Source organism: Daldinia loculata (assembly GCF_022478755.1).
Source record: "Daldinia loculata strain CBS 113971 unplaced genomic scaffold F4817scaffold_11, whole genome shotgun sequence".
Lineage (NCBI taxonomy): Eukaryota > Fungi > Ascomycota > Sordariomycetes > Xylariales > Hypoxylaceae > Daldinia > Daldinia loculata.
This window is the reverse complement of record NW_026054865.1, coordinates 474,308-493,150: the sequence shown is the minus strand read 5'-3', so window position 1 is coordinate 493,150 and position 18,843 is coordinate 474,308. Positions and strand designations below refer to the sequence as shown.

Sequence of the window (18,843 nt, the reverse complement as noted above, 5' to 3'; positions counted from 1 at the left end):
AGTCCGGGGAAAGCCTGCAGGGCAACCCTGCCAGGGCGCCTGCAGGTACTACATATGTAAACAGGTACTGTACAACTTCCCGAAATCGGCCAGCTGACAGACACCTGTTTGTCCTATCGTATCTCGATATCTCGATATCTCGATATCTCGATATTTCGATATCTCCACAAAGTTGCGCTGGTGTCACGACGAAGAGCAGATTCAATAATGACTCTTTTCTCGTGACTCTTAGATGAAGCAACTAAAAATACCTTGCTTCGGACATTGAATCGAACTTTTTATAAGCTTCACGGTCATTATACAGACATCTCATTCTTTTATAGTACATAAACCGCACCTCATCAATACCGAATTTCTTAAAAGCTGAGCTGGCCTATCTTCACTTACACTAAGAGCTTTACGCCTTGGCAGGCTCATACTTCTGGAATCTCAATAGTTGATGATAACGATATACTCGACCCAAGTACACACATACTCCATAATTAGAAAAGCACATCGAGTTACTGCGAAGATGCGGTCGTCGGCTCTTCGGTCAGCTAAAAGCGCACTTCCCTATGCAACAAGGAATTACTCCACCCGGGTTCGACATCTTATGTCAATCAGCGATCTGACGGGTGCTGAATTTTCACAACTGGTATTAAATGCCGCGGCTCACAAAAAGGCCGTGAAATCCGGAGGCATTCCGGCAGGCCTAAACAGAAAGTTAACGGGGCAGACGGTGGCCATGATGTTCAGCAAGCTAAGCACCCGTACTAGAGTCTCGACGGAAGCTGCCGTGGCTATGTTAGGAGGTCATCCTATGTTCCTTGGGAAAAACGACATTCAACTAGGAGTGAGTATATTCAGGGTGTCTCAATTCAGCGAGAGCTACTAGCTAATCAACTAATTCTCTAGGTAAATGAGTCGTTGAAGGATACGTCCAAGGTTATCTCATCCATGACATCCTGCATGGTGGCTCGGGTCGGGCCTCATAGTGATGTTGCCGACTTAGCAAAGTACTCGAGCGTTCCGGTCATCAACGCGCTATCTAATGGTTTCCATCCCCTTCAAATAATTGCTGATTTCCTTACGATCCATGAGTCCATTCCCAGGGCTCCTACAGAGAGTGTCATACCAAAGGGGTTGAAGGTGGCTTGGGTTGGAGACGCAAACAACGTATTATTCGACTTCGCCATCGCTTGTCTAAAATTAGGTGTCGAGATATCAGTCGCTACGCCTCGGGGTTACAGCATCCCGCAGGACAAAGTAGAGTTGATCACAAGTCAAGCCAAGTCCGCATCCACACCAGGTGTTCTAAACCAAACTTATGTTCCGGAGGAGGCTGTGAAGGATGCTGATATCATAGTAACTGATACCTGGATTTCCATGGGCCAAGAAGAGGAGTCCAAGAAACGACTGAAAGATTTCGCTGGTTTCCAGGTTAACAACGAGCTGGCTAAGCGAGGTGGAGCAAAGCCAGACTGGAAATTTATGCATTGCTTACCTCGTCACCCTGAGGAGGTCGCCGATGAGGTTTTCTATTCTCCCCGGTCCCTCGTCTTCCCCGAAGCAGAAAATAGGCTCTGGGCTGCTGTTGGTAAGTGACGTCTCCTTCTAAACTTGTCCATCCCAATGCTGACTCCTATATAGCGGCACTCGAAGGGTTCGTGGTAAACAACGGGGAAATATCCCCAACTTCCTATGCGTAGTTCTGGAGAAGGTAACATTATCTACTACGGAGCAGCATATACTGGTTTATGTGAGATTGATCTGACAGCTTCGAGGTAAATGAGGCGGTGTTCAAAATGCTTTCTAGTCTGATACGTGTATCAATTTCGGTTGGCATGGTCAAAAAGGGGGATCACAATGAGAAAATTTCAGGCTCTGTATAGAATGGTTCAAGTAGTTCGCACTTTATGTGACATTGTCTACAAAGTAATAATATGAAAGTAAGCCAGTGTAAATTTTTTCTGACCACCAACGCCTAATCCCCGCCGGACAGCCAGTTTATCCAGGAGGTAACTGGCTAGCATCCACGATCTCGTCTGCCTCTTTAACAATAGTCTCCTCGTCTGGGCCATAAAGAGGTGATCGAGGCAATGCCATAAGACCTGTCCGGGACGATTCTAGAATTCCGAACGGTGCAATCAGTTTTAGGAATGAATCAATCCTGACTGGCTTGGCAGACCTATGGACTATTAGTATGAATTCTAGTGGTTCGATGAAACTACTTACACTTCAACAATGCAGCTGCTTGTGCTGATATCCAATACCTTGCCTCCAAACTGGTGGGCAAAGTAAGTTATGGATTTAAGATGCTCATGCTTAAGTCGCAGGGCCTGACTGGCCACCATTTTGCTGGGATGGAAGTCTTCAGCGATATCTTCCAGACTCCTGTCACCTGCCTCTGCTTGGTCAGACTCGGCTGTAATTTCGCGGTGATGCGCTAACAACTCCTCGAAGTATTCCGGCCCCAAGATATTAACCTTGGCAAGCAGCAATTCCCTTTGGACTAGAGCGGCGTTTGTGTAGTCTAAGACGGCCCAAACGGGTACTAGATCCTCTAATTGCCGTCGCGCCTGCTCAACCACGCCGTCTTGTCCGGTAAGAACAATTGTCATGCGGGAGAGGTCCTCAACCTCGGTACTGCACACGACTAGAGAGTCGATGTTGAAACCGCGCGCTGCTAGAATACCAGAAACTCGGGACAAGACACCAGGCTCGTTCTGCACTAAGCAGTTGAGAACATGACGTTTCGGTGGGGCCATCGAGGGTGTCGGGGTTTCGTAGAGAATATTAGAGACGGCTGCTTGCGCAGACCATGATGACGGTATGTCGTTGGTAGGGAGAGGAGCTTGACGGCGACGAAGAGCTTTGTAGGCAATGGCCGAAGTAGAACTTCTACTAGAGCTCCATCTTGAAGAAGTCTGAGGAATGGTTCGTACGCTTGCGGCGATAGCCTTGAAGCAATTGGCTTGAACAAGTGTACGGGACGCCATGATTTCTGATCGTAAACGAGAACTCAAGAAGTCCTCTGATCAAAATGGCAGTCCACGAAGCCTGACGGAAGTCTGGCGGGGCTCAATTGGTAAAAGTTTCCACCAACTTGACTCACCACTTAGTGGAAAATTGTGGCCATTAAAAATGTCAATGAAAATGTTGGCTGGTGAAGATGACCGAAATAATCTAGGGTAGCTCCGAATCCCGGAGTTACACATGTACCTCTTAATGTCCCATATTTCTATGCAACCTTAGGTTAGGTTAGGTACTTGACCCCACCTTAACCTGGTTACAACGGGCGGGATCCACGGCCCAGACTTCTGGGTTCGGATTATGTATGTTCCCTTTTCCGTCGCGTCCATACCTAATTGCTTATTCCCTTTCTTACGGTTCCGTCTAATTCAAACATTAAATAAGCTAGGCGGAAATCTCGAGAATTACTGCCTATACCTTATTCAACTTTAATTTTTGACCAACCATTCCATTCTTTATCCAAACCGACAATTCCTGCATATGTTGCGCATCTTTCTACCTTCTGCGCATAATCCCATTGCAGGCTCCCGTAAGCTCTGATACTTGATTTAATTTAACATTTCTCAACCATCGCGACATTTATAAAAAAATGGACGACACGGAACGACGCACCGCAAAACGATCTCGGTTCGACCAGACCGAACCCGAGCCGCGCCGTTCTCGATTCGATCGCAGGTCGCGTTCCCCACCAGCGAAGAGGTCTGACCACGGTCGCGATGGTCGCGAACGTAGTCCATTGGGCAAGGATGGAGAAAACAACTCGCATGACTCTAAGAAGAGTCCTGTCGACCCGGCAGCTGCTGCAGGTATGTATTTATTCCCCGGAATGGAGCTTCATAACTTCGTCGAACTAACTGTCCGTCTCTAGCTGCCGCTGCCGCTAAGATCAATGCACAGATCCAGGCGAAGAAAGGAATCCAGCACGTAGACGTACCCCCGATCAAGTCAGCGTCGTCAGCGTCTCCCGGTCCGAATGCTGAGAGCACACCGGGCGCCATCAACTCCAACAATATCAATGGCGAAATGTACATTGCCGACGGTGATTATATCAAGGATATCGAAGTGAACGACCTGCGAAACCGATATCTGCTTACGAAGAGTTCTACACAGAAGATGGTAAATAATACCCTTGGTTAATTCCTACTGATTTGCACCAGAGTTTCAGTCCTAGCTTGGTGGTTCCTTTCCAGTGTATTATTATCGTGTGCGAAGAGTTCTGCTTACATGGAAGCGTGCTAGCTCGCACACGAATCCCCTCTGTGGCATCTGCTGACCTCCGCTGCTTGATTTAGATTAAAGAAGAAACCGGAGCTGGTACGATACCTCCTAGCTGTTTATTGATTTATTGTTAGAACCATAGTTGACTTTGAAAGATGTCACGACCCGAGGCAATTATTACCCGGATAAAAGCATGGCCACGCCATCGGTAAGAGAAACTCCTCGATCAACTTAGGAAAACTCATGGGACTAATGATAGCTTAGAACCCCCCCTTGTTCCTCCACATCACTAGCACCTCCAAGACAGGGCTGGAAGCTGCTGTTGCCAAGATCGAAGAATTGATGAAGCAAGAACTCCCGAATCTGGTTGACGAGCGACGGTTCCGACGTAGAGACCAGGAGCAAGTCGAACGTGATGAGTTTGGAAGGGTCAGCTAATTATACTTCTTCCATAGTAGACGTTTACTAACGTTGAGCAGCGTAAATGGCCAGAGGCGAAAATCCCGATTGGTCTCGAAGAGATTCGAGGTTTTAACCTTAGAGCGCAGATTGTCGGACACGGTGGCTCTTACGTGAAGCATATTCAACAAGAGACCGGATGTCGTGTCCAAATCAAAGGACGCGGGTCAGGCTACCTTGAAGCATCGACTAACCGTGAAAGCGATGACGACATGTACCTTCATGTTGCGTAAGTATATGGTGCACGTTCTCCTGTCCTAGTTATCTAACAATATACGTAGTGGTCCCGATCCTAAGATGGTCGAGAAAGCCAAGGAGCTATGTGAAGACCTGATCACCAATGTTAAGGAGCAGTACGAAGAGTTCAAGAGCCGACCACCGCGCCAGCACTATGGTGGTCATGGTGGCCATAATGGTAATGGTGGTGGTTACGGCGGCGAAAGGTCTTATGGTGAACGATCTTACGGCGGTGACAGATACGGAGATAGACAAGCGAGTGGCTCGGGCTCTTATGGTGGATACAGTGGTTACAATAATTCGCCCAATCCTGCCGCAAGCTCGGCCTCCCCTGCACCTCCTGGTCAAGGCAGCCCACAGAATGCTAACAGCGACTATGCTGCCCAATACGCTCAGTACTACGGTGGTCAAGACCCCTATGCAGCATACGGTGGTTACGCAGCGTAAGTAATGTGCCCACGAGGAAATGCAAGATCGCTAACGCCATTCTAGATACGTGCAGTATTATCAGCACTACTATGCTGCTGCACAAGCTGCTCAGCAAGGCTCACCAACACCGCCAGTTCCTGGTGCTGCCGTCTCCCCTCCACCTCCTCCACCTAGCGAAGCCCCTCCGCCACCGCCTCCTGGAGGATCTGCACCACCTCCCCCTCCTCCACCACCTGGAGCTGGAAGCTATGGCGCTGTAAGTCATCTTACCGAGAGATGTTAGTGTATGCAAGCTAATTGGCCGTGTCTAGGTTCCCCCTCCCCCTGGACTATGATCAAGACTTGAGTTTGGAGGCCCATAGGACGTATCTTCTGTACCCTAATAGAGGGGTTCATGGTACTTAAGGAGATAATGGGATATTCAAGAATGCGGTCAAAAAGGGGCATCATAATGGGGTTTAAGGCTCTATCAGAGGTAGCTCGCCCCGTACAGCAGTCTAGATAGTATTATTTGACATTTACTCTCTGAACAGCACATTCTTTGTTTTTGAGCGGGTAGGTAAACCAATGTAAATTAGCTCTCCTCTCATTCATCAATGTGATACGCCTGTACTTCAGTGGAGCATAAGCTTGATATTAGGTAGTTATACAGCTTATCGATAAGACCATGTACGTCAGTTTATCTAGACCGTCGAAGAGTCGCAACACTCCATTAACTCTACTAGCTTAATTCCATGGCCATGTGAATGATTCATGCTCAAGCTCAGGGGTATATCCGGGTTCATTTAGGGGCCATTTATGTATGAATCTCTCCCCTTAATACTTCTTACACAATGAGTCACCAACGCTACCCATCGATAGATCCCAAGGAACCTCATTCCGTCTCCTTGAAGGTCCTCAGGTAATCAACGCTACACATTGTCCTTACTTTGTTGGCGATATGTTCTAATATTAAATTACTATAACCAGACTATCTAGGCCATCCCTCGTAGTCCAACATCCTCTACCAACACCTATCTCCCTACCTGCATCAGCCCAGCAGGAACCTCCGATCCCCGCCTCCCTCGCCTACAGCACAAACGGCGATACGAATCCAGACCCATTCCTCCTCGCGCCGATCTTACAGTTACCACCATCTTTCGGCTCCGCATACGTCGGCGAGACATTCAGCTGCACGCTCTGCGCCAACCACGATGTCCCGCTCCCAGGCGAACTCCCCGCAGCCGCGGCACCACCACCCGGACCCAACTTAGCCCCCATGAGCCCACTGAACCCGCCCAAGCGCAAATTCACCCGCGACGTGCGCATCGAGGCCGAGATGAAAACGCCCGGGTCCAGCGCCGCGCTGAAATTGCCTCTGCTAGGTGCCGACGGCGTCGTCGTCGACAGTAACGCCGACGCCGAGGACGGCAAGGGTCATAGTCATAGTCATGGTAATAAAGGCACAGATCTCGAGCCCGGCGACACGCTCCAGCGCATCGTCAACTTCGACCTCAAGGAAGAGGGGAACCACGTGCTCGCCGTGACGGTGAGTTACTACGAAGCGACGGAAACCTCGGGGCGCACGCGCACCTTCCGCAAGCTGTACCAGTTCATATGTAAGGGGTCGCTGATCGTGCGCACCAAAGTCGGGGCGTTGGTGGCGCCGCCGCCGCCGCCGTCGCAGTCGGATGTGCAGGAGAAGAAGAAGAAGAAGAAGAAGGGGCGGGATAGGAGGAAATGGGTGATGGAGGCGCAGCTTGAGAACTGCAGCGAGGACGTCATGCAGCTGTCCCGCGTGGGCTTGGACTTGGAGCCCGGGCTACGGTACCAGGATTGTAATTGGGACGTTGCGGGTAGTGGGGGAGGGAAGCCGGTGCTGCATCCGGGGGAGGTCGAGCAGTGCTGCTTTGTGGTGGTGGAGGAGGAGCCGGGGCCGGACGGGACGAAGTTGGAGGTTGATGAGGATGGGAGGATAGTGTTTGGGGTGTTGGGGATAAGCTGGCGGAGCGAGATGGGGAATAAGGGGTTCTTGTCTACGGGGAAGTTGGGCACGAGGATTGTCAAGTGAGCGGGTTGGCTGGCTGGCTGGCTGGTCGATGAAGTAACGATGGCGACGGGATATGTGAACGGACTTGCTGCAAGTGTAGCCTCTGGTGGTCACGGCGAAGAGGGACTACGATATTTGGCCGCAACGACCCGTGGGCTATAGTATTCGTATCACTACATATATAGGACACGACTAGTTATCAGGGCGACGTCTACGCGGTTTACGAAGTATGAAACTTGTGGGTTGAACTACATCGGGATCACGACATATTTGTGGCAGGACAATGCAGGATAAGCGTGTCATCGCCATTCTACCAGCATGCACCCGAAAGATTTATTGTCGCCAATATCTGTCATGGCATACATAATTCGGGTCTTTGGGGTTGAGGTGATCCTGCAAACTAATAGTCCCCTCCCTATATTACCTATCTGAGCATTTTACCCGATTAACGATGAAGTATTCCCAATTAGTCTTTTCTACCTACACTACATAGAATTACCACCCTAAGAGCCGCATGCAGGGCATAATATACTACGATGTCAGAAATATCGTAGCATATTCGCGACGACACGCAAGCTTCTCCAGTTACACGTATCCGGATATTTGGGAAAATGAGCTGTCAGATAGAAATTCTCCTACGTAGCACCGTTCTGCCTACATACGTACCGTACCATACACCACGTCCATGTGCGCCACTAAAACGGCCGCATGTTCGCGTCCTTAGATCGACTCATGGATTAGCTAGCTGGCGTGATGGCAGCGGCGCTCAGACTTGGAGGGACCCTAGAGACCCTAGAGACCCTAGAGACCCTAGAGAACCCTAGTATCTATCCCATTGGCTAACTGGAAACGTACCGAGTGCCTAGGGCTAAGCTCTCGACGCATACACGAGTCCAAGTACGCATGCAGATGCATCATGCACACTCGGGTTTTTATTTCCTGGCGAGGACGTAGGCGGGCGTAGAGAGTGTCTTGCGTCCTAGTTCATGAGCGGTGAAGAAGAAGCCGATCTTCTGGCTGCACCAAACCGGTTCTAACAATAATAGCGCCATCACAATCGTTCAAAAATATCGGACGAGAGAGAGAGAGAGAATCGAGCTGCAAGGATTTACGAGGCCAAAGCGCAACGGATGAGCCGCTCTCATCCTCTAGGGACGATATTGAAGAATGAATTGTATGATTCCATTCCTGATACAGCAGCAAACCTCGCAAGTTTTGGGGATTCCCGGAAAACTCCTGCGATGCTACCTTTGGCGGGGGGAAGAGCTCATTGCTATTATTAAGTGTGCGGCTGCTAATAGGTATCCCTTCTGGTCCGCAAGGTTTCATCGGACACCAGGACAATATTGAATCCTTCTATAGTGAGGTATTCCAGTGTTGTCCATCGTCAGACTTGGAAGTGGGCGCCGACCAGATAACCGAATCTCCGGAACAGGCGAAAGACCAGAGGATCTCGATAATCCCGTATAAGCTTGGCCGTCGATCAATCACTAATTAGGTAGAGAGCAGACAGGCAGGATGAATAGCTTGGAGTGTGTGACCTATTTTGGAAGTCGTGAATTACAACCCCGTTTGAATGCTGGCGATCAACTTCAAACGTACCTACATAGCCATAACTTTAGGTGATACGCGGGCAGCTCAACAACGCGGTTAACGGCCCGTATTGCTGACAGGCTTCTCGTAATAACGAAATTGCCATGGTCGCTACTCGACTGTTATGGCGTGACAATGTTACCTAGCCTCAACTGAAGGTCAGTATGTAAGTGACCAAGTCAGCTATGTAAGTTACGAACCCGCTCTGACGAGCGTTTGTTCCAGCTACGTCACTTGTGCGGCACAGCAATGCTGTACCTGATGCTAGGTTACAAGGACGTGAGCATGGATCCATGGATCAGGTGGATTGGTGCCTCCATGGCCTCCATGACCTCCATGAACGGTTGCAAGGATCCCACGAGCTTGCCAATCACGAATGCAAATCCTGTGAGAAGATGACAGGTACAAGGTCAGGTACAAGGATCGGAATTATCTGACGAGAGCATGGCAAGCTTCAGATTTGCATGTCCTCGACTTTCCCACCCCAGAATTTCATGTTTCTGTATATATGAAACCCACTTGGATGTCCGGGACAAGAGGAAGCTTGGAAGCTTAGCTTAAGAGCCGAATATCTCCAAACAGGTTCCAAACAGGTTCTAAAAGAATTCGGTATGCGGAACGCCTAGGATCGGCGTACCTGGACCAGGAACTGCGAAGAGCGGTCACCTCACCGTTGTTTGTAAGGTTGGATTGATAGGCACGGCTTTCGGGGTCAACCACCCTCTTTCAACTTCTGAAAAAAGTAATAGCTGGGTGCTACAGGGCTTGATAGATTTCCCATCTTCCCATATTCTCGGCTGTCTACTGTGTAGCCTGGCCGCTACCTAGATCCATGACAAAACTCCACACGTCTGAAACAAATACTGGCCGATTTCCGTCTGGATATCTGCAGCGGCGTCAAATAGCCATCGGCTTTAACTAGCTTTAACTGATAGGATGTTGTTCACCGGGGGGGCAGAGGCCATATGGTATGTGCCTGACTGTAACCCGAATAAATTAGGCGATATGAATCAGTGCTGCCGCCGCCTTATTATTGTCGATCTGACACGTTGACTCTCTACCCGAGAATCACGTATCTATTGGGTCAGATTGGATGACAAGATCGGGCGAGGTGCGTCGCTGATAATATATCGTGCTTAGTCTTGCCTGGGTATTTGGTCATGTAGATTGGAAGTAGCCTCGAAAAAAGATAGAAAGGAACCAATACCACAGACAATTGTAACCGTGCGCTAATCCCGGCTAAGACCGTGAGCTTTTTTGCTTAATGATCTCGATATGAACCCCTGGATATGTACATGTATGTAGGAAGCTCTGGCCCCTATGTATGTACCATAATGGGGCATGTCTTAGCCACTAGTTTCTAGCAAGCCTAGAAAAGAAGCAGACCATCGCTAGCCCACAGGCTCACGGACAGGATCTAGTGGAGTATGTCTGCATCTGAAAGACCACATAACAGGCCGGGCCATACTCGAAATAGATAGTGGCCTTCTGTGGTCTTCGATGTAAAAGTTTCTGCTGATGCTCAAATACGAGCTGTATCTTTCAACCTGGGACTAATAGGGGTAGAGGAGATTTCTCAACTCGTCAAGACGGGTTAAAAAAGGGTGTAATGCCCCTGGATGGTAGGCTATGCAGGAACCATTAGATGCCTACATGCGAATATTCCTCCAATTCCTCCGACGAGCCTTATTAGTTGAGTACGTCTCCCCTCCACTTAGAAAGGAAAGGACATATTAAAAATAGGGGAACGAAAGACGTTGAGAAGCAACGGTCCGGATACTGTAGGCACTAATATGTAGCCCTCGCCTATGTATCTGCAAGGTACGCAATACCAAATATCCGGACCAGTAGTTGCGAGTATTTCTTTGACGCCGGATACTGGCTAAAGAATTGGTCTCGTCTCTAACAACTCTTAACGCCCTAAGCTATGGGTGGTATTCGGCCTGATGTAGTAGCACAAAGACGTACTAACGATCTCGCTAATAATAGCTGCATGCTCATCATTTTGTAGTTTCAAGATGTGCACTAGAGAATGTTATATTTTTCAATAGTTAGGATAACGGATGATGAAAGGGCTGGATGTATGTGCGAATGCACAGCTTGTTGAAGATGTGTTGTTCAAGATAGTGTTTCACCGCATGAGGCAAGCATCCATGCTATTCTGTCTGTCGTTGGTGAATTGTCCAGTCAAGGGTGTCTTTTCTTTTCGAGGACCTGACTCCTGATATTGTATGCAGGTACCTTACCTTTTGAGGTTCAGATGTTCAATGTTCAATGTTGATGAAAGAAAAAAAAATTAGCAGATGTGAAAAAGGTTTACGGAATAGACGCGAGCCTTCCACAACTTCACACATTCAATTAAATACATGTAACATGATATGTACAATGACCTTTGGATCGGAAACTGCTAACCTACAGGTCTATATGTATGCATGCAGTTGCCTTAGGTACAAAATATATCTCGCAGGCAATTCGGATAACCCCCTAAAATGTGGCTTTCCCAACTGCCAGACTAACTAAAGCGGTACTCCCATAATTCCCCTGTCGGGTCTACTCAGTGCTCTTTTACCCCTGTAAGCCTGTAAGAGGGGGCGGGACAGGGGTTCAAGGGCCTGGGCGCTGGAGCTATGTTGTGCGATACGTGATACGTAAAAAATCCCACTATGTACAACTAGACCCGGATAGGAAAGGATGGTGGGGTTAGTTAGCGGGTACGTAGCCCCCCGACTGTCCAACTGCATCTTTTCGTTAATTTCGTTCATCAACCATCTTCACTGCGCGCGCATCTAAGTGCCACATCCAATGCCACGCAGGCCCCTCTGCCCCTTCCTACTTACCTACCTAAACCTACCTATGTAAGGGTTTAATTCAAGGTAGTATTGGGTTTGTTTTCTTCTTCCACGACCACTCGTTTAACTAGTCCGTCATTGGAGGTTCCCAAGTTGCTCCATAGCGCTCCACGAACCTGGGGATCGATCTTTTGCATTGTCAAAAACACTCGTTTCTTGAACACACATCCTTTTGGAGTTCATCCAACCTACCAGCCTACCAGCCTGCCAGCCTCCCAGCCTGCCAGCTTGGGAAGCTTGTTTTCCCTCCTTGTCCAGTCAAATTCCCATTTCATCCGCCCATCCTATTCCATCCCATCCAATCCAACAAACTCATACACACCTCGAACTGCCCGCCCGCATCCCGTTGTCCACCCACCCGAACGATAACGCCGCATAGGGGCATGCAGCTGCATTAAAGCACTGCATGATTGTCTAAGGCTGTTTTGGAAGCATTGCATACCAATAAATCGTGCGTGTCTACCCGGCGCCAAAATAGATCCAAGCAAAAAATAAGAGGGCAGATAAACAGCACATCGGCTGCTTCTGCCCGAAAAACAAGACAACCGTCGAAAAAATTACGACCGGGGCACTGGACGACAACTGAAAAGTCTCTCTCGGCTACCAAGCTCCTTTCGGAGAACGGGTCAACTAACTGACAGGTCGTTAAGTGAAAACCAATATTTGATCTGTCGATACCCATCTCATGTCAATGGCCGTTTTGGCTTTGGTCTATTACGGTAGTTTGCTTCAGTAAAGACGATATATCGACATCCCCTCGAGCACGCCCCGCAGCATAGATCCTGCTGCTCAACACTAGGTACCTTGTCATATCTGACCAGTCATTCAATCGCAACTTCTCTTGTTACTTTGCTTGTACGACAAAATATATGTGTCGGACACTGGTATCCAAGCCACCGATACCCACAAACCGGGTCTGAGAAACAAAAAGGAACAAACTAACGCAGTTCAACCTGTTGATTAATATCTAGGGTGCCCCTGGCAAGCTTGCTTTTAAAAATTAGTCTGACTTCTCCAACCTTATTACGGTTTTCACTTAACATTGTTCAATTTGGACTAAGAAAAAAAAGGGGAAAGCTATAGACCTGAGATGTCATGGAGAGCCCTTCGGCACCGCTCGCGGACTACTTCTGGATTGCGGGTGTCGCATCCGTGTCCTACCATGATCTCCCACCTCCAGCTTCTGCCACTCAGGTAGAAGCCACCATTACCGAGGATTGCGAGCCCGACGAGGACCAGCCCGACCCGGCCGCTTCTCCGGCTAATAAGACTAATGCTCGACACTCCCGCCAAAACTCTAACAACAGACTCTCCAAGATATCTACTAGTTCGATCCATACCCTCGAGGAAGTAGATGGGAATACGAGGAGTAATAGAAGCAGTGCCACCATCAGGCCCATCCCTCTTCCTGCGGCCGCCGGCCATGAAAACTTCCTCGGCGATTTCGACTTCGACAAGGCCCTCGTTAAGTTCGCAGCCGAAAGGGAAAACTTCTTGGAGGATCTGAGCTTCTCGGCCGGTGCCAAAACGCAGTCGCGGCCGCCGATGGTGAACCCGCGCGCAGAGAGGATAAAAGCTGATGAGTCAAGTGGAAGAATGAGTCCTATGAAAAGCATCAGGGGGAGCATCCGTGGTAGCATAAGACGGAAAATAAGCTTCAAGGACATGAACAGCGTGCGAAAGCAGCCAACAACCCCGAGACCTGGTATGGCCCCTTTTCGCAACCTAGACCGAAGGACTTTCTTAAATGAGCTGGTGGAAGGACTGCCTGCGGAAATTTTCGATCATAACTGCAACAAAGATTCGACGTTCTGTACTGACTTCTGCAAACTAGCTTCAATTCGGACTACAAGGAGAATGAGTAGCTATAACTCCGTCATCCCTCCACCCGAGCCTCTTAACCTCGATCCGGATATGCACCCTCTGAAGCGACGCTTCGAACCCGAGCTCCTAGACCGGTACCCTCCCCGAGATAATATGGAAGGTTTGAGTAAGAGGGGGAGATTTCCAGATTACGTGCCTATGTTTGCATTCCCCAATGACATTCATATCGTGTCGTCAGATGACAGGCCGAGGTCGACTTGGCATGGGTTCACGATGACATCGGATGACAACTCTAAGATCTACGGTGTAACCGTTATTGTATGGACGGCACTCACGATGGATGTGGCGGAGGATATCGAGAGACGTTGCGAGCGTTGGAGGCAGAGGCATATGTCTGAGGAGGAGAGGGAGCTTGCGGGCAGCCTTGGGGCACGTCTCGCTGCGGAACGTGCGCATCTATCGCAATTACTTGCCAAGCTCCCGACCATACCATCTGGGTCCCACGCTCGTGAGACGCTTGATGATCAAATTAGTGCGGTTGAGGAGAAAATCAGTCTGATGACAGAAATGTTGCGACCCTTGAGACATGGTGCCGCGTCGAAGATAGACGGCTTGACGGCTGGTGAGAGTGGCCTCTGGACACCTCGAGCCTACGGCATTCTTGGTAGAGATGTTACGAGAATGGGCTTCTGGAAGGATTGGCTTCGGGCTGTCATTGTGCCAATGTCGGATGGCGGGCTTCTACGCATACCTCCAAGCTCTCCGCGAGTTGGCCGTTGGCAACCACTAGAACGATACGTGGTTAACCTATGCACTGAAGCATTCAGCCCTCTAGGCTCCAAGACTCAGGTTGAGATTGGTGTACGCGAGCTACGCCTATATGCGCGGAAGGAGGCCATCAACGAGCTTCCGGGTTCTCGCAATACTGATCTTTATGCCCTATTCAGGTGTCTCTCCCTCGAGAATATTGTCGCCCTTTTCGAGTATGCCATGTCGGAATCTCGGATTATCTTGCTCTCTTCGCATACCGCGATGCTACACCTAGCCTCCCACGCTCTGGTTAGCTTATTGTATCCATTAGCCTGGGCGAGTATTTTCATACCTATCCTACCGGCACGGCTTATATCTGCTCTTGACGCACCTTGCCCTTATATCGTCGGCATTGAGCGAAGATACGACAATATTGTGCTTCCAGATGACGATTACGTCCTGGTTGATCTCGACAAGGACACGATTGATGCAACGGCATTGCCAATCCGCCTCCCAAAGCAACATCGTCGGAAGCTTCTTTCACTCTTGCAATTTGCGGCGCCGCATAGCTTGCGTTACGGCGTCATGACGGGGCCGCCTCCCTATGCAATTGAGTCCTTCCCCTATGACTCCTTCTCTGTTGAGAATAGTGCTCTTGTCAACGAGAAAGCCTCACCAAGTATGCTGTACAAATGGGTCGCACAGAACTCGTCTTCTTTTGGGGAAGCTGAGCCCGCAGATACCGTCAAGCCGCCTGTGTTTAATGCGTTCTTGCACGCAAAGCCTGGGGCGGACCGGCCTACCACCAGCAAATCAAACAAGACCAGCCCTCCATCATCAGTGTCACCCGTCTCTGTGAATTTCCCGCCTATGCCTGCTACGCCAGTATCCAGAAGCGACTCTGGATACGCACTATCGTCCACGCTGAGGGAAAAGAGATCAGGTCATTTCGAGAAGGAAGGCCGGCGCAGTTCGTCATTTGGCCACGCCCCTGTCCACCGACCTCACGCGCCATTCTTTAACGGCCATCAGTCAAACCTATCCATCTCAGCTATTTCGATCGATTCGCAGTCATCTTATGGTGGTTACGCTCCATCGACCTACGCCCAGTCAACCCTAGCAGCATCTACGGTGATGCCTAACATGCTCGTTCAGCCTGTGGAGAACACTGACTCTACAATGTGGGTCGAGGGGCATTGCTTCAACTACAGTGGTAACGACACAACCTCAACCTGTACGATTTGCGATGAGCGCTGTGAAGGTGACGGATGGTACAAGTGCTCTGGTTGCGGAGCAATTTCCCACGGACGTTGTCTTGGATGTGTTTGTCTCGTGTGTCCAGTTGCTTTCAATGCCGATAAGGTCCGAGCTTCTTTCGTTCGTTGCCTTGCGAGCATCCTTTATACTTACCGCAAGTATCTCGGTCGGCCAACAAAAGAACAAAAGAACAACGGCCAACTTTATGGATTCGACATGAACGGCTTCATCAAAAGCTTGCCGCACGACCAGCAAGAGTACGTGGCGATGATGAAGGAGACGCAAGGTATGTTACTATTCTTAGTTCTTATCTTATAGTATTTACTAATCATGCATTAGCATTTAACGAATTTATCCATGAGCGTGAGACGAAGCCTGCTACCAACCCAGAGATTCGGCTTTTTGATGACATAATTCTCGCCAAGAAAGCTCGCGGCAAAACCAGTCTGTCTTCGGGATTATCACGCCTCTCGACGATAAGGGCCTCGCATGGCGTCTCGGCATCCCTACCCGGCCTGCAGATCCCATCCAGACACATGAAACCAACGTCTTTTCTAACAGACACATCTGATCACATATGGAGAACTGCCAGCGTTCCTGTACCAAGCTCGAAGTTTCAGGGGGATTATCATTCAGTGACAACGAGAATGCCGGCTCGGTTAGACCCTTCACTGATGAAGGAACCTCGTGCTATCCAAGGCGTACCGCATCCTGAACAACGCAGAAGAGGCGTAATGAGGAAGCAGGTCCCCAGCATGCTGATCCCTAACTCTCCCTAAATATTTCAGTAGCTCGAGTTGGCTGTGCCGACTACGTGCCCACAACCACAAGTTGAATCCGGCAACTTGCTAGAATGTAATATTAACCTGGCCGAGGGCTCTCAGTCCAGCCCAGTCATGTACTATAGCTCTGCGAGAGGACATAGGGGACACAGGGGACGAGCGGAAGGTCCCCGGAGTCGTATTCATCCGAGAAAGAAGAGATCCCAAGATTGCCGTCTATATTCCGTTCCCGTTCCGAACTAGCATCTGATGGCGACTTTTTTTTCACAGCATTAGACGAATGAAAGGGTTAGGAGGAATAATGTCTAGCTAAAATTTGCTTATTAGACGACCTAGCTAAGATGGCTTAGCATAGTTGAGGAGAGAGATGAAGGAGAAGGTGAAAATGGTGAGAGGGAGAGGTTGATGAGGAGAGAAGTGGAAAGGATCACTGTGGAAAAGACCAGCTTGAATATGTCGTTGGACTTATTGCAGAGATAGGCAGGCAGATCGCGTTCAATTTACAGAAAGAACCTCTGAAAGGCAGACATGCGGTCTAAGATGAGTGGATGTTGATGTGAGTTATGCGTAATATGGCACGGCATGCACGTAATTATTCAATTGGACTATGATTTGCATGTAACCCTTTTTTTTTTTTTTTTTCATTCGACTATCTTGAACTGTCGTTGTGTTTGTGTTCGCTGTTGCGGCGCCAAGCCTCCCCCCCCCCCTTTTCTACGATATGGGTATACTTTGACTTTGATACTCACTCACTACCTATCTACTCCCTGTCTGTTCCTAACTCCCCCAGTAGCAACAGTAGTTCCTCTCACGTATGTATTTGCTCTCCGTCCCTCGCATTAGGTTGACCGGACTGATGATTGGCTGATTATCCGAATGAGAACGTTGTATTTGTCTCCTCTTCCCTCCTTCCCCCCTCACCCCCTTTCAGAACGCGGATCCGGGATTCTTATACTTCACTTCGTTTTGCTTCGGCCAGCGGCGAGGTTGACCCCTTTCTAGCTGCTGCAATCTTCCTCGCCTTTGCGGTTTCTGCCCTGGTTTTCTGGACTACGGTACTCGTTTATCGTATCCAATGCGTAGGTAGCCTTTTAACTGTCGTCTTAAGCGAAAGCCCTGGTAGGCTAGGCTAGACTTCAAGTCAGGCTCTTCTTCATCGGGTTCCGCCCCCGGCACTAGGGTTTCCTCGATTACCCGAATTACGACCATTGCCTCCTGGATTAGATCTAGGCTTTGGTTTCGGTTGCCGCTCATAGGCGTTAGGACTCGGTCTGCGTCTGCGCTGGGCTCCTCCACCTCCGCCTCCGTTTCCATGGTTATGGTCGTGGTCGTGGTCGTGATTGTGATTGTGATTGTGATTATGGGCGTGTTGTTGACGCCGTCGCGCTGCTAGCGCCCTCTCCCGGGGGTCGTCTTGCATGCCGCGGTCTGAATCCGAGTCCGACGATGACGAGTCATCGTCTGATGAGGACTCGTCGGAGGACTCGCCTACCTGGCTGGGCGGGTGGTATATGCAGCATACTATTATCACTATCCGTTAGAAAAATTGAAATTCACGGGATCGGGCGCTTAGAGGAAGAGTAAGGATGAGGGATATAAAATTACCTTTTGATCGCTTCCGTCCTAGTCCCTCATTATCAACTACGGACTCGGCCCATTGGACGCGGTGATCGGAAGCCGGGTGTGCGCCGCGCAGTCGCAGGATAGCGGGGGCTGTCGAGGCCGGGGCCTGGGTGCCGGTCTGGGTTCTGGAGCCGGTGGGCGCTTCCGCCTGGACCTGGGTCTGGGAACCCTGGGGGCGGTCGCGCTGGGAATTTTGCGCAGACATTGTTTACGCGTGTATTTCTGTGTGTACGTATAAGTGGAGTGGGGTGGGAAACCGTAGGTGAATAATAAATAAGAGGTGAGTAGGTAGAGATAATGTATGGATGTATGTGTGTATGTAGGTCGAGCAAGAAACTTCTACGACTCGTTTCCTGGTATTTACTGCTCCTCTCTCCCTACGACCGAAGTTGGGGGATATATCGAATGAAGACGGTATACTGGATCCGTGTTTCCGCTACGTTACCTGCGGCGCGTTGCTGCTTTGCTGCTGCTCCTACGTGCAGATTTCTGCGGAGCAGGGAGGAGTAACGATCGTCTATGTATGCATACGTGTAGGCCTTGGAACGGTCGAGGGTTATCGAAGGATTAACAACTGCCTGCTTCCTCGGCTTCACTCGTAGTCGATATGATTCTAGGGCTTCTAGTTGTTCGGCAGTATTATTATTTTTTATTTGTATGTTTGTTTGTTCTTGTCTGTAACGTTCCGGACGCCCCAAGGGGTGCGCGCTTTTGTATGCAGGCGGGTTGGATTTTCTGGAATGAGCGATTATACGGAATTTCAGAAAATCTCCAAAAAGTT

The 18,843-nt window shown here is 49.5% G+C and overlaps 6 protein-coding genes across 6 annotated transcripts; 4 read left to right on the top strand and 2 right to left on the bottom strand.

Annotated features, from left to right (window-relative positions):
- The first annotated feature begins 161 nt into the window (after nucleotides 1–161).
- F4817DRAFT_330883 (ornithine carbamoyltransferase precursor-like protein) lies at nucleotides 162–1,874 on the top strand. The gene is made up of 3 exons (XM_049302444.1): nucleotides 162–832; nucleotides 895–1,576; nucleotides 1,630–1,874. The coding sequence occupies exons 1-3, from the start codon at nucleotides 440–442 to the stop codon at nucleotides 1,686–1,688; spliced, it is 1,134 nt and encodes a 377-aa protein (XP_049161336.1). The 5' UTR covers nucleotides 162–439; the 3' UTR covers nucleotides 1,689–1,874.
- On the bottom strand, nucleotides 1,630–2,978 carry F4817DRAFT_363482 (small regulatory subunit of acetolactate synthase; the record flags this gene model as incomplete). The annotated part of the gene is made up of 2 exons (XM_049306649.1): nucleotides 1,630–2,167; nucleotides 2,215–2,978. The coding sequence occupies 2 exons, from the start codon at nucleotides 2,976–2,978 to the stop codon at nucleotides 1,987–1,989; spliced, it is 945 nt and encodes a 314-aa protein (XP_049161335.1). The 3' UTR covers nucleotides 1,630–1,986.
- A 396-nt stretch (nucleotides 2,979–3,374) lies between these two features.
- F4817DRAFT_330880 (KH domain protein) lies at nucleotides 3,375–6,072 on the top strand. The gene is made up of 9 exons (XM_049302443.1): nucleotides 3,375–3,818; nucleotides 3,881–4,128; nucleotides 4,305–4,326; nucleotides 4,386–4,438; nucleotides 4,495–4,659; nucleotides 4,710–4,918; nucleotides 4,971–5,369; nucleotides 5,419–5,611; nucleotides 5,667–6,072. Exons 1-9 carry the CDS (start codon nucleotides 3,602–3,604, stop codon nucleotides 5,688–5,690), a joined length of 1,530 nt encoding a protein of 509 aa, XP_049161334.1. The 5' UTR covers nucleotides 3,375–3,601; the 3' UTR covers nucleotides 5,691–6,072.
- On the top strand, nucleotides 5,969–7,700 carry F4817DRAFT_26350 (uncharacterized protein). Its single transcript, XM_049299328.1, has 2 exons — nucleotides 5,969–6,256; nucleotides 6,325–7,700. Exons 1-2 carry the CDS (start codon nucleotides 6,189–6,191, stop codon nucleotides 7,403–7,405), a joined length of 1,149 nt encoding a protein of 382 aa, XP_049161333.1. The 5' UTR covers nucleotides 5,969–6,188; the 3' UTR covers nucleotides 7,406–7,700.
- A 5,015-nt stretch (nucleotides 7,701–12,715) lies between these two features.
- F4817DRAFT_26176 (DENN-domain-containing protein) lies at nucleotides 12,716–16,729 on the top strand. The gene is made up of 2 exons (XM_049299304.1): nucleotides 12,716–15,943; nucleotides 15,997–16,729. The coding sequence occupies exons 1-2, from the start codon at nucleotides 12,922–12,924 to the stop codon at nucleotides 16,434–16,436; spliced, it is 3,462 nt and encodes a 1,153-aa protein (XP_049161332.1). The 5' UTR covers nucleotides 12,716–12,921; the 3' UTR covers nucleotides 16,437–16,729.
- Nucleotides 16,730–17,437: 708 nt separating this feature from the next.
- Nucleotides 17,438–18,468, bottom strand: F4817DRAFT_26170 (phosphatase inhibitor-domain-containing protein). Its single transcript, XM_049299302.1, has 2 exons — nucleotides 18,045–18,468; nucleotides 17,438–17,960 (listed from the first exon to the last, which is right to left on the bottom strand). The coding sequence occupies exons 1-2, from the start codon at nucleotides 18,265–18,267 to the stop codon at nucleotides 17,593–17,595; spliced, it is 591 nt and encodes a 196-aa protein (XP_049161331.1). The 5' UTR covers nucleotides 18,268–18,468; the 3' UTR covers nucleotides 17,438–17,592.
- Nucleotides 18,469–18,843: the final 375 nt, after the last annotated feature.